General features: G+C 44.7%; 1 protein-coding gene across 2 annotated transcripts in view; it reads left to right on the top strand.

Moving 5' to 3' along the window:
- Nucleotides 1–23,569, top strand: part of HDA14 (histone deacetylase 14) — a 145,568-nt gene that overhangs the window by 12,566 nt on the left and 109,433 nt on the right. The window contains exons 2-4 of one of the 2 annotated variants that reach the window (XM_087388448.1): nt 10,060–10,307; nt 10,460–10,534; nt 18,885–18,986. In XM_087388448.1, the coding sequence (XP_087244574.1) occupies nt 10,060–10,307; nt 10,460–10,534; nt 18,885–18,986 (425 nt within the window). Of the gene's footprint in view, nt 1–10,059; nt 10,365–10,459; nt 10,535–18,884; nt 18,987–23,569 lie in introns of both variants that reach the window. The other variant, XM_087388447.1, reaches the window with a different exon arrangement.

Genomic DNA, 23,569 nt, shown 5'->3' with positions numbered 1-23,569 from the left:
AGTGTGGCTTTGAAACCATCAACACTACCGGAAAGTGATCCTAAGTGGAAACCCTAGGGATCCCTTGGATTTGAATGTCTTCTATCCAAGGTCCAATCATCAACACAAAACCGGTCAATCCGTGAATGAATAGGTATCCGCGGCCTCTTGTTTGACCAAGAAAACAGTATTGGCTGTGACTGAGTGTGAAAGGCATCATCCAACAAAGCATCTCTGCCACTGAAACTGAAAAGGAAGGCATCCCAAGTTGCCTACTCTAAAGAGTGAATGCCGCCCTCTTTGCCCCCTTTTTTATTTGAAGTAACTACACCATGTTGAAGTCCCCTCCAATGACCCAAGAATCTGCTATGGAGGCCCAAGAGAGCAACTCCTTCCAGAACAGGACACGATCCCCTCTATTATTGGGGGTGTAGAGATTGAGGAATCCAACCTTACGTCCCCCAATCAAAAGAAGAATCCACTGAGCTCTAGAGGGAAGGATAACTTCATGTCCAACCACCAAGGGGAAAAAAGAGTCCAAAGCTGAGATGCATGTACCTCCCCTAGTGCCCAAAGTAGGTGATCAAAAGGTGTGACCTGAAAGTAATTTACCTGACGTTGCGTAATCTCTGGTATCCAATTTGTGCTCTTGAATGAATAAGACATCAATGGAGCCACCACGGATTAGTTGTCTGCAGTGGCAACGAGGAACACCACCAAGGCGCTGTATGTTCCAACTAATAGTCGTCATCGACGGGAGGATGTAGCGTGGAACATCTTACTCGACGTGGTGGTGGAAACAAATCCCTCAATGGGGGAAGACGGACTGCTCCACAAGCGAGGGAGGGAGCCAAGTAGCGGAAAATCTACTAGGGATTGTACTCGTCCACTTGAGAAAGAAGACATCCTATCAGCAGGAGTCCCAACCACTGTCTCACCAAAAGCAGAAGGCACTCCAAGAAGTCCGTGAGCTTGCCAGGGCTGCGAAAGAGTTCTTGTGAACCAACCTTGACATAGGGGTACCAAGTATCCTTGCTGAGGAAAGCGGATCAATAGTGTACACAACACCTTCCACTCTAGGCCGGGGGGGGGGGGCTGAGCCTATAAAAGAAGGCCTCTCCCCTTCATTCCACACATGAAAAATTGGTCACTTTTCTTCTCCCTCCTTTTGGATGATGCAGCAGAACCTCTCCAACTCCTTGGGTGCAGCCAGCTTCTCCCCAAGCCATTCTCTCACCTCAGCAGCACTTTCTCTCTCTACAACAGCACATTCTCTCTCTACAGTTCCAACCCCTCCTCTCCAGAAATCTGCCCCCTCTCAGCTCTTTTGGAACAGCAGCAGCATCCTCTCTCCTTCTCCTAGCCTGGAGCAGCCACAGCCCTTTTCTCTCTCCTGCTGCAGTCTTTCTCTCTCTACTGCAGAATTTCTCCCTCTACTGTTCCAGCCCATACCCCTGGAACAGCAGCAGCTCCTCTCTTACATCCCCTCCCTGGGATCAGCATTGGTACTCTCTCTCTACAGCTATCACTCCATAAAAGCTTTCTCTCTCTAGCCTATAGGCTGTTTTTCTAAGCTGTTCTCATTCCAGCCCCATTTCCACACTCTCCTCACCCAAGGTAGCTTCAGAGGCATCAAGGACTTCATCTACAAAAGGGTCAAGTCACGAAGGGAGCCTGTATTGTCAAGTTTATCTCATTTACCGCACTATTTTATGTTGTTTCTACTATCTTTCTAGAAACTAGTGCTTGTCTCTAATGTTGGATGTAAGTGGTGATTGTTGCAGGCTTCTTCCTTGTGGATTGGGCAAGCCAAGAGTTGAAACCTGAGCTTGGAGTCCTCCTTTTTGTTGTCTACCTTGCACATATGCTCTTGAGTCTTGTATCTAGGTCCAAGGCTTTCACTGAGTTCATCAGTTTGGAAGGTGCATTGCACCTTGGTCTTGTATCTCCATTTTCAAGAATAAAGTGAGCCTGGATAAGGGGGGGGGGCCGTCTTGGCCCCTCAATCATATTGCAATTTTCCAATGATGTCACTTTGTGTTTAAGCTATATAAGTCTTAATTCCAGCTTAATTGCAAACTCTTAAGTTCAAGTATATGTGTTTGGTAACTCGCAATCATTTCATTCAAATGCCTCTGTAAAATCCGTTGTCTGAATTGATAGAAAGCGCCGAGTAGTTTACATTGGTATCAGAGCTTAGGCAGTGGTCCTGTACTCTGTGCTTTCTCTTGTTGAGTCTCTTCTTCATTGAGTCATCTTGTCATCATGGCAGCCAATGGACTTGACCTCCTCCTAACCTGCATGAGTTGAGTGCTCTCTTGTCAAACATCGCTCAACAGGTTCAAGTGCTAGAAAGCAACCAAGCAGAAACTCATGACATAGGTCCCCAATCCCAAGGAAGAGACCGTGCGGACAACACCAACTCCAACAAGGAGGGAAGATCATCCTCTTCTTCCCCTCCTGGAGGTAGACGGCGTCATCGGAGTCCATCTCCTTCGAGACGTCCATGGAGACGAAGGTATGCAAAGCATAAAGTACCTCTTGGAGATAAGCTCTTCAAGTTTACCAAGTACAAGGGAGAGGACAAGCCCGAGGTCTTGCTGGCCTGGATCCGAGACCTCGAGTATTTCTTTGAGGGGGACGAGTACGAAGACAAGGCAAAGATCCGGTTTGCCATCTTGCACATGCAAGACCGTGTTTCACTCTGGTGGGCAGCTATGGTCAGCACTAGACAGCAAGCCCACACCTGGAAGCACTTCAAGAAGAACTTGATGAGGCACTTCTTGCCTAAGGAGTTTAAGAGAGATACAATGGTGCAGTGGGACATCCTCCACCAACGCCAAGAAGAAAAAGTTAGTGAGTATGTTGATCGTTTTTGGGATACTTTGTTAAAGGTTCAAGCATTCAGTAGGAAGGATAAAAAAGAGCAGCAAAGGAAGTTCTTTGCTAGCCTACGGTATGTCTTTTATCATGAGGTGGACATTGCCACTTCTACTTCTCTCGAAGATACCATCAACATCGCCTTGAAGGTGGAGAAGAAACAGTCTTTCTCCAACAAGTGGAACGGCATCAGCAACAAGCGGAAGTCCCAGGGAACCTCATCCAAGGAACAAAAGGGTAAGGAGACAGCAAAGGACGCACCAAAAGAGCAAAAGTCAGCCAGCGAGCCTCCTTTGAAGAAAACAGCCCGCACTTTCAGCTCATTGTCTCCACAACAGAAGCAAAAGTATTACTCCGAAGGGTTGTTTCAAGTGTGGCGATCGAGGCCACAACTTCTACGAATGCCCTCAAGCTGCCAAAAACAGCGGCAACAAAGAAGCAGCCCTCAAAAAGCCAGTTTTGGTAGTTAACAAGGTGGAAGCGCCTCCAGAAAAGGGAGCTGTAAACGACACCCATAGTTTGTTGAAAACATGGGGTCAGGTAAAGGATCAATCCGCTTTGTTTTTGTTTGATAGTGGAGCTACTCACAATTTTATTTCTCATGAGATGGCACAGAACTTGGGGATAGCCCCAGAGGATAAAGGAGAAGCCTTGGAGGCAAGTGCAGCCTTCAAGAACCAAGAAGAGAAGGTGTACCCCATCATCGGCAAGCTTCGGGTACACATCCAGGGGTACTTGGATCATCTACTCTTCATGATGGCACCACTTCAAGGATCAGATGTAATTCTCGGCATGCCCTGGCATAAGCAAGTCAACCCCCGAATCGATTATGTGAAGAATATTCTAACCCTCCAACATAAGGGTAGAGATGTGAGCATTATAGTAGGAGTTTCAAGAAACACCATTCCTATGGTAAGTCATGCACGATCTTCCAATTTGCTTAAGAAAGGAGTATGTTCTTTTCTAGTGTTTGTACGTGATAAGCAACCAAGTGAAGAAAAGTCTGATCCTCTCACAAAAGAAAGATTAGATTTCCTTTAGGAATTCTCTAGTTGCTTCTCTCAGGAACTTCCTAGTCACCTCCCTCCTAAGAGACCAGAGGATCACAAAATTGACATAGTTCCAGGGTCTTCACCTCCAAATAGACCCCCATATAGAGTTAGTCAATCTCAACAAGATGAAATCTTCAAGCAAGTCCAAGAACTCTTGGACAAGGGATTGATCCAACCCAGTAGTTCTTCTTTTTGCTCTCCTATCTTACTAGTCCAAAAGAAGGATAAAATTTTCAGGATATGCATAGACTATAGAGCCTTAAACAAACAGACGGTTAAGAATCGTTTTTCGATTCCTCGTATAGATGATATCTTTGATTGTTTAGGAGGATTTGAAATTTTCAGCCGCATAGATCTTAAGAGTGGCTACCATCAGGTACGAGTTGTACCTGAGGACATTCATAAAACAGCCTTCCGAACCACATTTGGGCTGTATGAATATATGGTAATGCCATTTGGCCTTACTAATGCCCCAACCACGTTCAATCAACTGATGGAACGGTTGTTTCAGGAACTATAGACAGTTCACTGCCGTCTTCTTTGATGACATCCTCATTTTCAACAAGAATGAGGAAGAGGATAAGGAACATCTAAAGATTGTATTTCAAATCTTAGCTGAAAATGCTCTTCACATCAATGAGAAGAAAAGTGAGTTCTTTCTTCTTGAGATTCACTATCTTGGTCACATTATCTCACGAGAAGGTGTCCGTATGGACCCAACCAAGATACAGACAATTGAAGAGTGGCCTGACTTGAAGTAAGGTCTTTTCTAGGCCTATGCTCATATTACCGAAGGTTTATTTGGCATTTTGCTGAACTTGCAGCTCCTCTACATGACCTCACTAAGAAAAATCTGAAGTTCAGATGGACCCAAAAAGAAAAGGACTCTTTTAATGCTCTAAAGCATGCCCTGACTACAGCTCCTGTACTTATCATTCTTGACTTAAGGAAACCATTCCTAGTAGCAGCTGATGCCAGTGGCGATTGCCTTGGGGCTTCTCTTACCCAGGATGGTCATGCTGTGACCTTTGAAAGCCGACGGCTAAGAGATGCTGAACTTCATTATGATATCTATGAAAAAGAACTCTTAGCTCTAATTCATGCTCTCAAACTTTGGAAACATTATCTTTTAGGGATAGATTTTCTTGTAAAAACTGATCATGAAAGTCTTAAATATTTTCTAACTCAACCTCTGATCAGAGAGAGACATATGAAACGGTCTACCTTTTTGCAATCATTTCATTTTCAGATACGATATACTCCTGGAAAAGAGAATGTAGTGGCTGATGCCCTTTCTCGTAGACCACGGCTTCACCATATTTCAGTTCCCTATCATGATGAGCTAACAGCCCTCAAAGAATTCTATGAGGGAGATGTTGATTTTGCTCAGCCATGGGCACATTTGAAAGATGGAGGCACCCATCATGCCTACCACATCAGGGATGGCTATTAATTCATGGAGAACAAACTATGTATCACAAAGCAGCTTAGATCTAAAGTGATGGAGGAAAGCCATAACCTACCCTATGCTGGTCATAGGGGTATTGTGGCCACTTTTTCAGCCATGGATAAATTTTTCTACTGGCCTAACATGAAAAAGGACATTGCTGCCTACATTTCAGCTTGTCTCGCATGTCAAAAAGCTAAGTATGAGAGAGGAAAACCCAAGGGTTTACTTCAGCCCCTACCCATTCCTAAGAGACCATGGGAACACATCACCATGGACTTCATTACAGGAATTCCCAGGACCAATCAAAATCATGACATGATTTGGGTGATAGTAGATCGTTTCAGCAAGCAAGCCCACTTCATTCCTTGCAGAAAGAATCTCAAGGCACCTGAACCTGCTCATTTATTTATTAGACACATCTTTAGACACCACGGCATGCCCAAGTCTCTAGTATCAGATAGAGACTCAAAGCTCACTAGTAACTTCTGGGAGGCTTTGTTTGAGAACCTTGGAACTCTTCTAAGTTTCTCCTCAACTTTTCATTCTCAAATGGATGGCCAAACTGAAGTTACGAATAGTACACTCTTGGATTTGCTGAAATTTTATGTGCATGACCAGCAAACCTTTTGGGAGAAATTCCTTCCTCTTGTGGAGTTTGCTTATAACAACACAATTCATTCCTCCACTGGAAAAGCTCCTTTCGAAATTGTATATGGTAGATCTTTACCAACTCCACTCATGCAAACAAAAGAGAAAATCTTTGCCGCTGATCAATTCGTGGAGGATTATGACTCTGCTTATGCCACAGTTCGAGCAGCCGTTCAAAAGGCACAGGACAAACAAAGAGCAGCTGCAAATAAAAGACGGAGGGCGTTTGTAGTGAAAGAAGGCCAATGGGTCTCATTTAAATTTGAGAAAGCCCGGTTAAAAACAAAGTGGGCAAAAAGCGCATCTACTTCAAGCTATCCTTTCGATATTATGGTCCTTTTCAAGTGTTGCAGGTAATAAATGATGTCTCAGTCCGATTGAGACTTCCAGAGCATTGGAAGATCCATGATGTCTTCCACATAAGCTTGGTGAAACCCTTCATTGGGGAACCACCTCAAGATCCCACACTGGACGATGCACCTGAAGTAGAGGACACTGAGATCTTGTTGATCCCAGAGCAAATTATTTTGCATAACTTCACTACGGGACGTCGAGGCACGACTCGCAAGATGTACCTTTTGAAGGTCACAAGGCTCCCATCCACCGATGCCCAATGGGTGGATAGAGCTACATTTCAGGAGTGTCCTGAAATCCTGGATGCTTATGAGGAAGCATTTCAGTTGCGGACAACCGAATGAAAGACGGAGGGAATGTCATCATGCTTCAACATGTATCCACTTGCTTGGTACTATTTCTTTTTGTTTTTCAATAGTATGCTTATTAAGAAATGAAATGTTTTCCTACTGTTCAGTTACGGACAATGGGGACTAGGTCTAGCATTTGAGGGTGGACCCCCTTGCTTGGGGTTATGGGCATTAGTGACCCACAAGAGTGATGGCCTCTCTTTGAGAGGGACATTTGGAAACCACACCCCACCTGAGTACCCAAACATGGGACCAATCAAATGCACAGATTGCATACTGACCTAGGAACCATTCAAGAGAATGTTCCCTGAGCTTTGGGTGTGGGCCTAGCAGCATGCCAAGAGTAATGGAGATACAAGATAAGACGACAAACAAATGAGCTCAGTATGGCTCAATTATGACCTTAGAGTACGTCAATAGATAGTCCAAGCTGTTAGGAACCCGTGGGTGTGATCAGAATTGAATTTTGATAACTTTGAAATTTTATGGTTTTTGGGAGTGACATGTGGCAGCTGACACATGGCAGACTGCCACATGGAATCTGAGCTGGCAGGTTAGTCCACCTATCCCACACATGTGGCAGCATGCATGGCAAGTGGCAGGGCATGCAGACCATCTGGCCCCAAATCTGGTAGATTTGGGGCAGGTTGTGGGTTGTCCTCTTTGGGACTGCAGCCCACCAAAAATCTGGGACAAGTGTCCACCTTCCACTCTAGGCTTAGGGGGGGGGCTGAGCCTATAAAAGAACGCCTCTCCCCTTCATTCCACACATGAAAAATTGGTCACTTTTCTTCTCCCTCCTTTTGGATGATGCAGCAGAACCTCTCCAACTCCTTGGGTGCAGCCTGCTTCTCCCCAGGCCATTCTCTCACCTCAGCAGCACTTTCTCTCTCTACAACAGCACATTCTCTCTCTACAGTTCCAGCCCCTCCTCTCCAGAAATCTGCCCCCTCTCAGCTTTTCTGGAACAGCAGCAGCATCCTCTCTCCTTCTCCTAGCCTGGAGGAGCCACAGCCCTTTTCTCTCTCCTGCTGCAGTCTTTCTCTCTCTACTGTTGAATTTCTCTCTCTACTGTTCCAGCCCATACCCCTTGCAGAAATCTGCCTTTCTGTGCACCTCTGGAACAGCAGCAGCTCCTCTCTTACATCCCCTCCCTTGGGATCAGCATTGGCACTCTCTTTCTATAGCTATCACTCCATAAAAGCTTTCTCTCTCTAGCTTACAGGCTGTTTTTCTAAGCTGTTCTCATTCCAGCCCCATTTCCACACTCTCCTCACCCAAGGTAGCTTCAGAGGCATCAAGGACTTCATCTACAAAAGGGTCAAGTCACGAAGGGAGCCTGTATTGTCAAGTTTATCTTATTTACAGCACTATTTCATGTTGTTTCTACTATCTTTCTAGAAACTAGTGCTTGTCTCTAATGTTGGATGTAAGTGGTGATTGTTGCAAGCTTCTTCCTTGTGGATTGGGCAAGCCAAGAGTTGAAACCTGAGCTTGGAGTCCTCCTTTTTGTTGTCTACCTTGCACATATGCTCTTGAGTCTTGTATCTAGGTCCTAGGCTTTCACTGAGTTCATCAGTTTGGAAGGTGCATTGCACCTTGGTCTTGTATCTCCATTTTCAAGAATAAAGTGAGCTTGGATAAGGGGGGGGGGGGGGGGCGTCTTGGCCCCTCAATCATATTGCAATTTTCCAATGATGTCACTTTGTGTTTAAGCTATAGAAGTCTTAATTCCAGCTTAATTGCAAACTCTTAAGTTCAAGTATATGTGTTTGGCAACTCGCAATCATTTCATTCAAACTCCTCTGCAGAATCCGTTGTCTGAATTGATAGAAAGCACCGAGTAGTTTACATGGCAGGCTGTGAAGTGTGTCTTTCCATACTTGAAAGGCAGTCAAGGTTTGGACCTTCTCTATGGAATCATTCTTCACTTACCCTGCATGCTTTCACAAGCAATGACTGGACTGGATGCTATGATACTACAGTGTTGCACAGTGGCAACCGTTTATGCTTGGAGCCTGATGCATATTCTTGGTTCAGGAAAAAGCAGCCTACAGTTGCCACTTCTAGCTGTGAAGCTGAGTAAGGGGAGCTTTTACGCTATACCTTTTTGGATGGACATGTACAACCTTGGCATTAGTTCTAAGTATCTCTGAGACGTTTCTAGAGTGCTTCACCCATACCATGGAGGTGGGTTTGTTAGGTTTTAGCCCTTGGTATGGCCTTGTAGGCTAGTTTGTATGCTAGTGTGCACATTGTGCACTATTAAGTCACTTGGATAAAGTCAACCCTTAAACTTAATTTTTGCCCCATGGATTCACTAGGCTAGGGCCATAGGTTCAGCCCCCAAAGTGATGTCCCATCAGTTTCAGTTGCACTTGAGTGCTGCTGCAATAACATAGCTCATTCTTGAGCTCTCCAACATTGTTTTGCTGCTCCATTGCTTCCTTGCAACCCTCAAATAACAATCATGAATCATGATGATGAAAATGGAGACTGGGATGAAAAGGTCCATCATACATCTCTCTTTATTAGATAGGTAAAATACGAGATACAAGGGCTTTATGGTGTCTAAGATAATTCCCTCGATATGTTACTCTTTTGTAGGCCTTAGGGGTCCTTTGATTTGATCTAGGTTGTGCTGGTCATCGTGTGATATATGATTGTTTTGACCAATATTAAAAGATTTAAGCTGAGCGACGACCTGAGTCATAAGCTTAGATCTGAGACGAACAAAGGACAGAAGCAACGGCGGCCTGAGCGGCCTGAACGACGAGTGACGGGAAAGAGGATCAGCGACGGAGTGCTGGGAAGATCAGCGACGGAAGGACCAGCGAACTGGAGGAGCGACAGCGGACTGAACGACGAGTGATGGAGAGAGAGAGAGAGAGAGAGAGAGAGAGAGAGAGAGAGAGAGAGAGAGAGAGAGAGAGAGATGTTCATTTTCTGAGGGTATCAATCTATTGCAAGACCTTCCAAGCCATCTTTCATTATTTGTTCTAATAGCTCTAGATAGGCAAAATATCTATATATGGTCTCAAATACAGTAAAGAGAGAAAAGGTTTGAAATCTGGTTTTGGAATTTGGATTCTTCATAGAAGTGTGTTTCGAGTCTTGAACATGTTTGAAGATGCAGTGGGTGCTGGTGACATTTATGCTCGCTTTATTTCCCGAGACAGTTTCATTTTTATTTGAGTGCTTCATTTTCATAAGCTAACACTCTTAGGGCTTAGATGGATGAAAAAATGTGCCTCTTAACTTTTGTTCTCTGTAGCAGATGGAAACTTCGAGTGTAAGTCGGGATTTTTAAAATATCTATTTGTTGCTATCTTTGTATGTTGTATAGAGCTTGGAGGACTTTATTGTTTGAGAAGCAGCAGCGTGGGTCTAATTGTTTCAAAGAATCTGTTAAGAAGGCAACAATACTCTCAGTTTGTCATTGAGCGGCGGAGGCGATTGAGGTGCTGCATGGATAGTAAGAGTGAGGTGAAAGTAAATGATGATGGTACTCAGCAAAAATTGTTTATACCTTTTCAACAACTGATGGAAGCTCGAGTCATCTTCTGTGCAGCTCCAGCAATGGGTCATAACCAGGTTCCTATTTTAGTTCTGACACTGAAGTTAGCAATGGAACGTTTTCATAATTGGCAGGTGAAAACTTGTAATGACAGCAGTGTAGACTGTTATGCTGTTTTATTATTCCAGCTCTTTTCTCAATACTTATGCACTAACTTAATTTTGGACAGGAAGCCCATCCAGAGTGTAATGCACGTGTGCCCGCTATAGTGGAGGCACTTCAAAAGGCCAATTTGACTCCTGAGGTGAGGTAAGATGCCTTCATGCTTTGTTGAGAAACCCTTTGGCTAACATCCAATTTTTGATTCCGGCAGAAAAATCCCACCACGGAACCAAATGTTTATGGAGAAGGTAGATGAGGCTACAGCATCAGGTCGTCCAAACAAGGGGATGAATGGAAGCACCTGCAGACCAACTTAACTGGTGCTTTTGAAACTGTCATCCAAGCAGTTCTTAGACTGTAGGGCTGTGCATCTGCACTCTACAATGATCACAGAGTTGAAGTACTCAATGGTGCAAGCCACAATTGTAGCTATGTGTTTAAGATGAAGGGACCTTGTCCCTATGCAAAGATGCAAGGCCAGTTCTCTAAGTCATTCCTGTCCCCTCAGGCCCTTTTGAGGAAGTAGACCAGAGCTGATGATGAGTGGCTAGGCGACCTCACTTAGAGGTATGCAGCCCTTTACAAGACATAATTTAGGAGTCCTTAGCAACTTTGAGATGGTATCAGATTGGGAACCCTACGGTAGGCTGGTATAGGTCCCACATGGCACATGGAGGAGATCTCAAGATAATAGAGTGTCGCGCACATATACATACACACTTTTTTTTAATTAGTCAAATCCATGTATATTTATATTACAAGAGGCTGTCCCCGAAGTGGAGAACAACAAAATACAAGATCAGAAAATCTCATTCTAAGACAAGTAAACAATGTAATCTATCTAATGAACAGATAGGGAGCGACATGCGGAAATAGTAGAACATGGAAGAAGTAGGCTCTCTAAAGACTCTATGGTTCATGTCTTTCCACAAAGTCTAGAGTGCCCAATATTGAATCCATGTAAAAAAAAGATCAAACTCCAAAAACTACACACACACACACACACAAACAAACATAAACACATTTTTTAAATGTAAAAGGGATTTTGCATTGAGAAAGCATTTACATTCATAGCTGTCTGACTCTGGGACAGCTACTACTCCTAACTAAAAGCAGTAATGAAAAACTTCCAACTGGGCCTGAGGAAGGTCTCTAAAGGAATGATCATCCTTTAGGGATCAAACAAGAGAAGCTCGAATATATGGAAGGACAATCACTGAAGAGTGCTTATACAGTTGAATGGTATGAGCACAATACAATGACCAAAGAGCCCAATATCGACACCAGGAGAAAAAAAGATCATACTTCGGAATAGAAGCATATCTTCCAAATAGTGAAACTTCCCAAAGGAAGTCGATGGAAAACGAGCACTGAAGAGTGCTCATACAGTCGAATGGTATGACCAAAGAGCCCAATATCGACACCAAGAGAAAAAAAGATCATACTCCTAGATAGAAGCATATCTTCCAAATAGCGAAAACCAATTTCCAAAGGAAGTCGAGGAAAACGAGCTCGAAGCCTTGTCGTCAATCTTAAAAAGAAATCCTGTGCAAAAGGATAAGACCAAAACAAATGCAAGACCATCTCTCTTGCATGAGAGCAAGTGGGGCAAGTCGAGTAACCAATGCACCTGGAGGCCAAGAAAGATCCCACCGGTAAAGCCCCAACCAAACAGCGCCATAAGAAGACTCTTTGCTTGAGAGGGAGTTTGCTGTTCCAGATGCGCCAATGAGAAGTTCTCCACCAAGAAAGGGACTTACTTAGATGCTAAAAGTGATTAATCCAAGGGTGTGGAAGCAAGATAATATATTCCTTCTTGGCACATAAAGATCCGCAAACAAAAAAGAGGAGCAACCTGGAGTCTAACGATCAAACCGCCAATCCAGCAAGGGAAGAGTAGAAAATAGATGAGGGAAGGCTGAAGAGGCTGCAATAAGGTGGCAATAATATGCCAAATAGGTCTGTGATGTAGCCCCAAGCAATATTGTCTCCTGGCTCGTGGAAAGGAAAGTATATAGCCCTGATCATCCACAACATCTGCCACTGTAGAAACTCCCAATCGGTGTAAGAAATACACCTTTCGAGGCTGCAAGTGAGCCAAAGGAGCAAGAAAAACCTGACTCAGTGAAGACTCTACAATCGAAGTGTGTTGCTAGGATTTGGAGGGTCTACGATACGAGTGGAGATGCTGCCAGTCTCAATCGAGAAGAAAACAGACAGCCCGGAATGCGATGAGAAGAGTGACCAAATATCACATTAGATATGCCTGACATCATCCTTCGAGTCGCAGGAAGAACACACATATACATACATATATGTATGTCTAGTGTATGTATGTCTAGTGGAGTTACAGAATTGTGGCACGCATTCGGTGGACAGTTGGGCAAGTAGGCGACTTGCACTTGGTGGCAAAATCCCTCGTGGCATATCAGAGCAATAGGCTTTGAACAAAACCAAGCAAGTCCATGCACTCCCAACATGTGATGGTAGACAGATGAAGGCGGCGATATAGGCTACAGATCTAAGGATAGCCTGCAAGATAGCACGTCACGTGCAGTTGGCAGAATCCTCATAGTATGCTGGCATGTGGTGGCTGCACAAATCCCTGCAGGCTATGAAGACACGTGGCAGTATGTGGGGATACCACCTGATTCAAATCAAGGAGACCATAAAGGGGAATTGAACCCTCCAGGGAAATCTGCACAAATCTGTGCAGGCTATGAAGACACGTGGCAGTATGTAGGGATACCACCTGATTCAAATCAAGGAGCCCATAAAGGGGAATTGAACCCTCTAGGGGTGTCTAACCACATGGAACCCCCAAGCACATTTGTGGCTTGAGGAGGGTGTTGAAGAACTCAATGGTGCAAGCCACAATATGCTCAAGATGAAAGGATGTTGTCCAATCTACAAGTAATGGGGAAGCCATATAATGGCTAGTGCTTTGGGTCACCCAATGCCGCTCCCTCGAGAGGGTCCACCTCGAAGAGTCCATCTGAAGCCTCCTGCCAATCCGTGTGGTGTACGAAAAGAAGGGCACCTTGTCCATTTACTCGGCAAGGCTGCCCCTGGAGGGCTAGAACCACTCTCCCGGATCCCACTGGACCTCCCTCAAGGGTCTACCCTCCCACAACCAGAGGCGCCAGCTGGGGATATCTTGCTTTGAGATACTGGGAGAGTCAATGTGCCACTCCAAATGTCCCACCACTCCGATCATCTGCCAATGAATCCCATCAAAACTCCCATCCATCTCAGGTTCTCTCTCAGTGAGCTGATGAAGTAGGCCTCCATGTCCTACACAGAAGAAGCTGAGGTGCATGCTGCCTCGCTGCATCATCATCCTCAAGGGGACACCAGTTCGAGAAAACTGCCTAACCAAATGCTGTCCCTCCAAATGCGAAGTCCCTCCCACCAGGACTCAGGGATGGCTAGGTCAATCTCTCTCATCTGCTGCCCTGTCCCTCGCAGATGCGCACGGCGCCAAGCCTCTGCGTCTGCCTCCATGGGTAATCTGCTCCATTTGCCAAAAGACTTGGCTGAACCATTGACCCACAGTGCCCAACCAATGTGAGTTTGCTGTCCGAGCATACACCCCTCCTGATCTCGGATCTCTGGGTGCCACATAAGGGGTTGACACTCGAACTCCTCTATGCATCTGGGCGGAGCACAAATGAGACCTCATGCTTATCTCTGCCAGACCCTGTGAAGGCTCCTCATCAAGGAGGAACCCTTCCCTGTAAGGGGGGCCTATGAGAAGATCCATTTGTGTGAAAGCTGCCACTGTCCTCGAGTGCGTGGGGTTCCTGAGAAGCCCTCGTTGTAAGAGGAGCTTCCAAGGCTCTGCACCTGGGGTGAGGCTGGGAACAACCAACTTGCCTAGGAGGGCTCTACTCTGCATCTCCAGATCAATGATACCCAAGCCTCCCAGTGCCTGCGGCATGATCACCATCTGCCAAGCAACCCGGGCTCTAGTATTCCGCGTGTTGTCCGAACCTGCCCAAAGGAAGTTCTGAACCAACCGTCGGAGCTGCCCAATGCATCCTCTGTGAAAGCACCAGCAGGAGCCAACATACCAGGCCGTGGCAAGAAGGATCTGGCTTGCCACTAAGGCACGACCTGCTAGGGAGAGCTTGGCCGAGCTCCAATCGAGAAGCTTGCGCCAAACACTCTCAAGGACGGGGGCTATCTGCCGCTCTGCTGTAATGTCAATACCAACCTGGCATCCGAGGTATCTCGTTGTCTGGCCCCGTGGTATCCATCTAAAGCCAAAGTCACTCCCCCTCTCACGAATCTCTTGCGTCTCCTCATAGCCCGTGAAGAAACCTATGGACTTTGTCCAGTTGATCCGCACACTCGAGGCCTCGCAGTAAATAGCCAGGGCTCCCTTGACTCTCTCCAAACTCGCTGTGGTGCCCTCAACATACAACGCCATGTGATCTGCAAACCCAGAGTCAAGCAATTCCTTCTCCTGTCTGATTGGGAGCCTCAACCCTGTGAGGCCCGCCACCTGTGATCTCAACTAGTAGCCCAAAGCCTGCGCCACACGAACAAGAAGAGGAAGGGAGTGAATGGGCAGCCTTGGCGGACCGAGCGCGAGAGAGGAAAGGCCTCACCCATGTGTCCTCCGATAAGCATCTGGCTAGAGGTCCCCGCATAAAGCGCATAAACTCCTTTGACCCATCTACCTGAGAAATCCAATCTCCGCATGGTAACCCTCCAGGAAGGACCACTCCACCCTATCGCAGGCCTTCTCAAAATCCAAGAGAAGGACGGCTAGGGGCTGTGACTCCTCCCTGGACCAATCCACTGCCTCCCGGAACGTGAAGATATTGTCTAGGATGCTACACTCCTGGACGAATGCTGTCTGTGTGTTGTGGATGATGTCAGTAAGATGGGGCCGTAACCGCAAACTCAAGACCTTGGTGAGAATCTTGTATGCAATATCAAGCAGAGTGATTGGTCTCCATTGCCGGATGTCTGACCTATCTCCCCCTTTCGGGATCAAACAAATCCACCCCCTGCTCAGGGACTGGGGAGGGAACCTATGTCGAAAATCTCCTAGCATGCTATTCGGAAAGGGGTGGACGTGTTGGTGCCAATCACAAGGATGCATTGCATAGCTAAAGAGGCCTATCCAGGATTTTTTATGGAGGTATCTGCAGATACTAGAGCGAGAGGGACTTGAGGATGTTGATCCTCATGATGCATGAGAGGGTTACTAAATATCGTTGATGTAGATATTCAATGCAAATCTTTTCTTTGCGAATCGATTGTTAGGGGATTTATGCCAGGGTAGGAGTTGTGGAAGGCTTTCTTCTTGTGGAGCATTATTTCTTGCACTCCCTCCTTGAATGGTGATTGGCGGGACAACATTAGGTGGATATTTAATTTGACAGATATCAAGATGCCTTTCTCACCTCTTATGGCAGCTATCGTTGGGGCTTGGAGCAGTTTCAAGGGTTTGCTAAGGTATACTCCTCCATGCACTCAGGAAGAGATTCTAGGCAGCCCATTATATGGAATACTTTTATTTGGGGTGATCATGGTATGCCTTTTGGAGCATCAGGCGGTATATGTAGTTGTCTAGGTGAGAGAGAGCATTAGGGGGTATATGTAGTGGTCTAGGTGAAAGGGAGGACTAGATACCATAGTGGGATCTCAGAAGACTTTCGAAAGTCTTCTTAGAGGGTACACCTTCTCAGGGGGAATGGGAGGAGAATTGCTCAGATCGACTCATCTATTTCTTTGGAGTGGACTATAGAGGACGGTGGACAGCCAACCCCTTGAGATGGATGGGTGCCTTCTCTGGCATAAGTATTCCACCCCAGGTTATTGGATTTTTGGGGGATGCAGACGGACTGTTCTCTTTTCAGTGCAGTCTAGTGGTAGTTGGTGAGGTCAGGGATGATATTATGATTTCAGCCGTTTTGGGCTGGCGTATTGATCCTATTCGATGGATGGTTCTTGTTGGGAGATGAAGATTATGGTTATAAAAGGAGTGCTCCAATAAAATTCTTGACTTGGGACCCTCGTGAGTCAAGTTGGGTGGTAGCACATAATTACTCCAAAAGTCTTCTCTTATTCTAGTTTACAGTTAGCAATGCATGGAAGTTTCAGATTCAAGCTAATGATGGATGGAAACCTCCAGAGCAGCCCTCTGGGAGAGTTTTCAGATTAGTTTGGATTTATAGAGAGGTTTTTTGGAGGTTGCTTCGGAGATCCCTCAAGAATAGGAAGGCCATTCTTTTCTTTTGGCTTCCTTCTCATGGAGGATGAAAGTAAACGAATGGAGGGAGAAGTTTGGAGCTGATCCTGCTTGCCCATGGTGTATGCATGTTACGTCGTCTATCCAGCATTGCCTCAGGAGTGCAGACATGCCAGGATCATTTGGGCAGGGATAGCTGGACTTATGGGAAGGTTCATCCCATCCACTTTGTTTATCACTTGGGATACAAAATAGCTTGGGTCCCTTTGACTGGACGTCAACTTTTCTATGAAAGCCAAGATTCCTCTTTTCTGTAATTGCTTGCTGCTTCACAGCCATCTTTGCACAGCCTTGTTAGATCCTTCTATTGACATCGCTGCTGCACCCACAACTGAGCTGTGCTTTAGCTTAATGCAAATCTATGGTTTCCCACAGCCATCGCAAGCAGTTTAGAAACTTCTCAACCTAGATTTGAATCTTCACAGATTTTTTGAGCTTTTCAACATACTTCCAAGAGAAAGTTCTCTATAGCTCAAAATGAGGTAGATCTTCTTTCTAAGGTCTTTGAGAGCTTAGCAAGCTTTTTTGCAGCCTCTCCTCACCTCACCTCACATGAGATGAGATGAAGTTCTCCTCTGACAACATGTTGGAACAGAAGAGGACGAGAATGACAACAGTAAATCACATACATAGAGAGAAAGAAAGAAAGAAAGTCTATTAATGTCCACGGGAGACCAAAAGGTCTATGGGACAGCAAGAAACCCTCTAGTACATCTGCTTTAGGGAGGGCACATGGGGAGTGCAAAAAGTAATTCTCATTATTCTAGAGTGCCTACATAATAGTCTGAAAGAGTAAACAGCCATACATCAGTTTAAGACTGAGAGTCTTTTGGTTTTGATTTAAACTCTCTGATTAGGGCTACGCCTTCATGGTAAACTGCCCATTTTCCATCCTTTCTGGCAGCCTTGACTTTAGCTAATTCAGTTGCCTTATTGTTGAGTTGAGCTTGTGTAAGCTCCTCTCTCTGCTATCCATACTTTGGTACCCTTTAGCTTGTAAGATTGTCGAAGAGTGTAGACACAAAGACGTACAATGTACATCTATTAAAAATCAAAGGAGTTATATACAAGAGGGCCTTGGAGTTAGGTCCCCATACCACAGTGTACTAATCAACCTACATACCTATGTTCAATAACATGAGACCGCAAACTAACTATTCCAGCTTTATCTTCATAAGCTCTAACATACCCTTGGCTATTGTGGGGAAGAACTCAAAACTTATTCTGACTTTCAATTACTGCTTTCCCAACCAGATCCAAAAAGAGTGACAGTATGTATTTGAGAAATGCAATATGCATACGAATAGTGTCACTTCAAATGATCCAAAAGATGTTACATTTGTTTTCCCTTTGTGATAATGCATTGACATTGATAAGCTGGGATGGAATGTACATACATACATACATACATACAAAGGCTTTCTGGATTTTTAAAAGCTCATCCCAGGTGCTCTTGGAGATGGTCTACCCCCATACCTCCACTCTGTGAAACAGGACTTGCATAACCTCTATGATTGCATTTGTTCTTGAAAGCATAATATTTGTTCCAACATGCCTGAATCCTCAGTTCACCGGATTTATGCCATTGATACTGTAATATATATGTGTATACGTGCACACACACATACATATATCTACATATCAAATAGATAGATAGAAAGATAGATAAAATATTTGGAAAACACTATATGGCTTTTTATGGGAGGAAAGATCTAGATCAAGATTGCATGACACTTTTTTCTGCCCCATGAACATATTTGGAGACAGGGTAACGGAATGTTTTCCTTCTGATGTTATGCTATATCATGGCTGACTTTAAGCTAGGCTATTTTACTTTTGTATGTGGCAAATCATTAGGCTCTTCCGTTTTGGATTTCATCCATGGCAGTTTATTGTCTCATAGACCCTTCAGGTTTATTCGAAATGTCCATAAAAAAGGTCATTTTCTTCTTCCCTCAAATGTGTAATTTAAAGGTTTATAACGGTCAAGGTTTTACTGAGCTCTGAAATTTTCACTATCAGGCAGTTCAACGTCTTAATTTTAGCCTCTTGTATAAGGTCCAAGCATGAACAATCCTGCATGAACAAACAGCTAAAGTAAACATTTATTTTGTTGGAAATAGCTATGGCTAGTTAATAACTCATTGTTTTGCATTTTTCTCCACTATCTGCATTGAGAATGGATGCATTGTCAAACATCATTTCTTGATCTTGTAATTTGCTGCAGTTTCGTGGCAAGGAGGTCTTGAGGATTGAAACTTTTGATCCTGCCAGCCCTGATGATATTGTTGCTGTACACAGTAAACATTATGTACGAGGTCTGGAGAAGGTATTGAGATTTGTATGCCATGATGTTTGTGGCCTTTCTAACCTTAACAATGTTAACAGCTGCAAAATGGTTCTCTCTATCATGCAATTAAGTGCACTAATGCAGTCATCGAGGATTTCAAGGCCCTTAGTGTTTCATGCCATTTAGTTCCCACTTTACTTTGTAGATTTCTTTGAAAAAACCCCTCTGATCCATACTTACGGATGAGTAAGAGTAGGGAAAGCAGTTTTATATCTGCTTGAATTTTGAAAGATGTGTATATATATGCCTACATTGGTATGTAGTAACTACATACATACATACATATAGACAAACATACATACATAAGGGCTTAGATAGCTGTGAATTATGTGGTGAACGCAACTGTAGCATGCTGTCATTGTTATGTGAGCATTGATTGCCTATTTCCTCAAAACAGTGGGTATATTCCCTATAGGGCATGGAGGTAAAGAAAAAAACCATATCTTTCTTCTGTAATGGTATTTTATCATACCCATTCACACATGTGAACATGTGCGTGTGCGTGCACACGTCTGTGTGAACACACATACATACATAAATACATTTTATCGCTCTCTCTCTCTCAAAGATTCCTAGCTGAGTTTGGAGCACCTCCACTCCACCTTGATGCAGCATTCCAGGTTATCACGTATCTCCACTGCGTCAGGGACTATGTCTCTTGCACTATGGGACACATGCTACTGTGGTTGGCCCTGTCCTCATCCATGGCTTTGGCAGCTGAGGGTGACCTCTTTAGGGAGGTAACCATATCACTGCTCAACAAAAGAGGAGACCATAACACTTCAGGGAGGTAGCCAAGTCATTGCTCTTCGAGTTTGACATTGAACTGAGTAAGTTGTCTGCTGCTTTGTCATGCAGCCTGGAAGTAGGTACTGTCAAAGTACTTTGTCAAATGTGCTTCTCTCTCCTTGATGAGCTGGAAGTAGGCTTCATTGTAGTTCATCCTGTCAAGGTCCAACTGTTCCTATGCCTTCTCATGACAACAGTAACTTAGTCTTGCTGGTTAAACAAAGTTTTCATGAAGGAGAGCTGTCTTTGGAACTGAATTTGTCAAGCCAGTTGCAAAAGACTTCCTGTGCATTAATGAGAAGGTTGATAAACTGCAAGTTGTTCCTGGAGACCCAAATCTGCCACAGTGCTTGTGCTCTAACAAGTGTCCAAGCAGAATAGTTTTCTGGGCATCTCCTAGGAGAAGTGATTTCCAGTTGATAGGTTCCCCTAGTAAGTTGTGGCTCGCTGGTATTGTGATAATTCTTTCAATCTTAAATGGTGCGTTGCCCTATTAGCTAGATTTAGATGCTCATTTGGGAGAGACTAAAATGAAATCGTTTAGACTTCACAAGCAATTGTAGCTTGAATGAAGAGATTTTGGACTACTTTTTGATTGGCCTTCTCCTTAAGTTCTAGCCTTTGTCATGGTTGAGTTTGCCCTTTACCTCCGGAGTGCCGACAAAAACTCAGTACGAAGACTTTGTATAAAAGGATGCTCAGGTAATCTGGGTGTGTGGATTTGTATGTGTGAGAGCATATTTTTATACTATGGCCTACACCCACTGTTGGGTGCTGATGACGTCATTGGGGATGTCATAGTAGCTAGTCCCTACTATGCGTGATGGAGTTTATGGTTTTCAATCTTATGAGTGACTATTGTGAGATTGAAACTGTACTATATTGTGTTTTTAGAGGATGAGTTTGGGAATGTTCCTGGATTCATCTAGGTATATAGATTTTTGTAGATGAGGGGCTGCTCTTGAAGATTGATCCATTCCTATTGAGTATGACCAGAGTCTCATGGAGTTCTAGGGTAAGGTCCATCTTGATGCAAACATGTGGGTTTCCTCTTGGATTGATGAACTGTTTTCTCTCAAATTCAATTACCTCATCGAGGTCTTGGCAAATTCTATCATTTTGGTTGCACAAAGAGAGAGGTAAGTCGGGTAATTCAACCCAGACATGGATCTTGGCAGATCTCTGTCTATCTGGGGAGAAGTCTAAGGACCAAGGGTTCAGGTATAGAGGCTGATTTCTAAGAGTCTAGAGGCTCTGATTGAGAGCAACATAGACCTCTCCTCTTTGTCAAGAGGAAAACATGAAACCCTTTTCTCAAGAATCTTACTTTGGTGACAATAAGCCCTTTGTTGACCCAGTTTGCTCTCACCCAATTTTCAATGACAAGGGCTGGGGGTCTTGTGCCAGGAATGAACCCAATGAGTGTATGAGTGGCCAACCAGTTAACAGAATCATGATGAAGCTTTTCATAAAAAAATTAAAGGCAGAGACACGAGTACCTGGACCAGTAGACTCTGCCTCATCTTCAAATTCCCCTCCCTCTTCTTGTATATCCTGTGCCATTCCTTATGCTCTTGTGTCTGCTCCTGGCACGTTCTTGGTTCCTATTTTACCACATTCATGGGGGTGGGTGTGGCTGGTTCCTCCTGAGTTGGTTCCTGGTGTTGGTTCTCTGGCTGGTGGGATGTCCCGGGAGCAGCACTCTCCCTCTGCGTCTCCATCTGTGGCAGAGGGGAAATCGGGGATCCTGTGGGTGGCAGGTTCACGGGCAGATTCTCTTCTTCCTTCATTCGAGGGGATTCCACCACCTTTTCGTCTTCCTGAGGGGGGACATGCTGCTGCTGATGTGAGGATTCCCTTTTGGAATGATGAGCCATTTGTTTAGGTCTTGACTTCAGTACCTTGTCGTTGTCTGGATTTTGGGGTTCCTCATCCTCCAGTTTGAGTGAAGCTATCTGCCTTCCATTCATGATGGAAGCGCTCTTGCCCCTTGGGCACCTGAAGTGCTAGCACTATGAAGTCTAACAAAAGGGGTTGCAAAGAATCCTACCTTATTCCTCAAGGACATCGAGTAGTTGGGCCTTGAGGTGGGAGGTGTGGATCTGGCAGACAGGGCCTAGCTGGTTCACCTCTCACTGTTGAGCCGCCTCTCAAGGTGTTGCTTCCAAGGGCCGTTGCTCCTCAATAGATTCCTCCAATCCCAGAGGGTCTCGTTGTAGTTCCATATTCCTCTTCCCACTCAGGGTAAGTCTTGTGAGTTGAAAAGTCGATCTCCCTCTCAGAAAAATGAGACAAGAGCACAGGGAAATGCATATGGGAGTCATAGTCAGTCTCCCATTCAAAGGGAGTCAGGGGGGACTTAGGGAATGTCTCTTGTCCTTCAGGAGTCTTCTCCATGATTGACGTCCCATCAGCTTTTCCTTGGTAGCTAAAAATAGCGACAAGCTAGAAGGAGCAAAGGTCTCCCTAAGTGTTTGCAGATTTAGCAGTAGTCTATCTTGCCGGGTCGAAGTCTGGGAAGGGAGAGTAGAAGTCTAGGGAGGGAGGGTAGTCTGTGGAGGTGGAGGACCATCAGAGGCCACCTCCCTTTCCTTTTTCGAGTATATTATATTTTGTTATTGTGTAAATGGATTTGGAACCAAGGGGGGTACCAGGGGGGGATCCTGGTGGGATGAGCGGGGTGCTTGCATTCCCAAAGCTAAATCCATCTTTGAACCTGATGAGTGGGAGATAGTAGGGGGAAGGGGAGGGGGGTGTTTGAGGGTCTCTGGTACATTTGAATAACCTTGCTGTTTCAGGAGCAGACAACTCCTTTTTACAGGGAATAAAATGAGCCTGTTTACTCAGCCTATCTATAACAGTGAAAATCTGCTCAAACTGACCAACCTTGGGGAAACTTGACACAAAATCCATTGTAATGTGTTCCCACCTTTCAGAGGGAATAGGCAAAGGCTTCAAAAGACCAACTTGTGTCAGATTTAATGTGCTGACATACGTCACATTGTTGAATGAAGGCTGAAACTTCTTTGCGAAGTTTAGGCCAATGGAAGTACCTCTCAATATCATCAATGGTCCCTCTAATGCCTCTATGTCCAGAATATGGACTCGCATGTAACTCACTTAAAGTAGGTGACAATGCGAAAGTGCTACCATATGAAAGCCTTCCCTCTGTTAGAACTTGAGATCTCATAGTCGATCTGATCGCTATTTCTAGCTCTTGAGGGGAAACCTTCAGCGAAAAGGAAGGGCTCCCTTGCTTTGGTTCGTCGGCCAACAATGAGAAAAAGATCTTGCTAGACTCAAAATCTACATGCAACTCTACAAAACATACCCTCCCTACAAGAATTGTGATGCACGCACAAGTAGACGTGTTTTGTAGAGTTCATAGCATACAGCCCCTCGCTGTGTAGATGATTCACACTCCCTCTCCACGGCCTCTTTTCTTCTTATCTCGGTTCCTGCTGCTCTCATGTGTCCATTCCTCAATGTCTCTTCTTTTCATCTTGTATGGGGCTCTACATGGAGGAGAAGCTCTTGGCTCTAAGTCTATGGCATGATCATCTTCTCTCTCCATAGGCAATTCGAATGAGTCATCTCTTGAACATCGATCCTCATAAGCTCTAAGGAACTCATTTCTCTCTTGATCTTCTTTTGAGATATGAAGATCTCGTGATATACACTAGATTACAATCTACCTCTCTTTTTACCAATCTTTTCGCTTAGGTAGGAGTAATCAATGGAATTGTATACACGTCTCGATCCCCTATGATCCT

This window comes from Dipteris shenzhenensis, chromosome 17 (genome assembly GCF_047967505.1).
Source record: "Dipteris shenzhenensis isolate YYH24624 ecotype China chromosome 17, Dip_SZ_1.0, whole genome shotgun sequence".
Classification (NCBI taxonomy): domain Eukaryota; kingdom Viridiplantae; phylum Streptophyta; class Polypodiopsida; order Gleicheniales; family Dipteridaceae; genus Dipteris; species Dipteris shenzhenensis.
The sequence above is the reverse complement of the archived record's forward strand: the minus strand, read 5'-3'. Positions and strand labels throughout refer to the sequence as shown.